General features: G+C 37.4%; 1 protein-coding gene across 1 annotated transcript in view; it reads left to right on the top strand.

Annotated features, from left to right (window-relative positions):
* FABP2 (fatty acid binding protein 2, intestinal) overlaps window positions 1-1,387 on the top strand; it is a 2,861-nt gene extending 1,474 nt beyond the window's left edge. The window contains exons 3-4 of the mRNA XM_009696784.1: window positions 72-179; window positions 1,141-1,387. Coding sequence (XP_009695086.1) covers window positions 72-179; window positions 1,141-1,191 — 159 coding nt within the window. The 3' untranslated portion in view covers window positions 1,192-1,387. The remainder of the gene's footprint in view (window positions 1-71; window positions 180-1,140) is intronic.
* Window positions 1,388-1,738: the final 351 nt, after the last annotated feature.

Here is a 1,738-nt window from a genome sequence, read left to right as displayed (position 1 = left end):
TGCAGTCTTTAAATCAACTCAGTGTCATACCTAGTGCAAAATATTTGTGTGGTTTTTTTTCCCCATCACAGGGTTCCTGGAACATGGAAGGAAATAAACTTGTAGGAAAATTTACTAGAAAAGATAACGGAAAACTACTCACAGCATACAGAGAAATTGTAGGTGATGAACTTGTTCAGGTGAGTTAAGCAGTCACTTACATACAACTTTAAAATACAACGAACTGAAAAAAAATTTAAAAGCTGTTTTTAAAAATGTAGGAAACATTTTCTTCAAGCCAAATAACCTCATTTATCTTTAGTTAAAATTCTCAAGTCATCTATCAAAATTTAAAACTTTAAAACTTGCAACCTGTGATTTTTATGTTTTTCTACCCATGTGAACTGTTTCTTATTAATGCATTCTGAAACCCGTGAATACAGCTGTATACAGAAGATATATAGAGATATAGCTAGATAGACAGACAGATAGACTATATAGATGTGTTCTGACTGAAGGCCCTTTTCCAAGTGCCTGCCTTGTAAAGCCTTACCACAGGAGCTGACTACAGGCTAACGCTGTCAATGGCTGAAAAATGCCCTCTGAAAACAAAGTTCGGGGCTGGGGCAGGGGGTGATGGCACAGAGGCGTAAGTTTGAGACAAAAGGGAGAAGTTTCACAGCTCTGCAGTAAAAAAAACCTGAACTGTAATACTTTAAGATCCTCTCTGCTAGTGAGTCGCAAGCTTCTTAAAAGAATAAATAAAAAAAACAACCTTATGGACAGGTGTGAGATTTGAGATATCAAAAACATACAGTCCAACCCTTCAGTGCTTCTTCACACTTCTACAAAGAGCAGTCACATAGATGAAACTCGCTAAGCAGCGTTATTGGAAATACGGCACTTCAACACTTTGGGTTTCGCTGAAGCTCCCAAAAGCTGTCCCGTGGTGGTTCAGATGTTTGCACAGAGAATTTCTGCCTACCGACAACAGGCTGCTTTCCTCACATTCCTCTCCTCAGAGCCTGCACAAGGGCCGGAAGGCCCCACACGGCCACCAGTCACAATCGAGTAAATTGCTATGGACCATCTCTCAATAGCACCTCTGAAATGAAACTTTGTAATAGCAGCCACTGATTTTTCTTCTTAATTCCTTAACAGACTTACGTATATGAAGGAGTTGAAGCTAAGAGATTCTTCAAAAGGGGCTAAGTACTTCACCCAGAACAGCACCAGAATAAAAAAAACGAACCAAAAAAGACCATTTTTCTACATATCTTCTGCTTTTTTTAACTTTTATCCCCTCACAGCACCTCCTAAGTTGCAATTACTTACCCCTGTTGAAAACACAGGGCAGTTCCTTATGTTTACTGTTTTGCTTTGAATAAACAAAATCCAATTACAATTTGATATAAACGCTAAAATGTTATTTGTACCAAGTCCTACCTGAGTGCCATACTGTAAAAGGCTGCAGAAACTATTTTCTATAAGCAGAACTTAAATATTTTTTTTGCACTCGTTCTCAAATGGCAACTTAGATTCCTTACCATAACATTTATATTTATAAGCACTTTCTTTGTGTATTGAATATTGTGTAACAAGGATGGCAAAACCTAAAAGAAACCTGACAACACCCAAGTCTCCAAGATTATTCTATGGAAACATAAATATGGAATAAACATAAAATATGTTGTGATAATACAGCTCATTTGGAGGACTTAAATGATATCCCATTGATACCTTGCTTGTATCAGTAGGA

The sequence above is a fragment of the Cariama cristata genome, unplaced genomic scaffold (assembly GCF_000690535.1).
Source record: "Cariama cristata isolate BGI_N322 unplaced genomic scaffold, ASM69053v1 scaffold3103, whole genome shotgun sequence".
In the NCBI taxonomy this organism is placed as follows: Eukaryota; Metazoa; Chordata; class Aves; order Cariamiformes; family Cariamidae; genus Cariama; species Cariama cristata.
The sequence above is the reverse complement of the archived record's forward strand: the minus strand, read 5'-3'. Positions and strand labels throughout refer to the sequence as shown.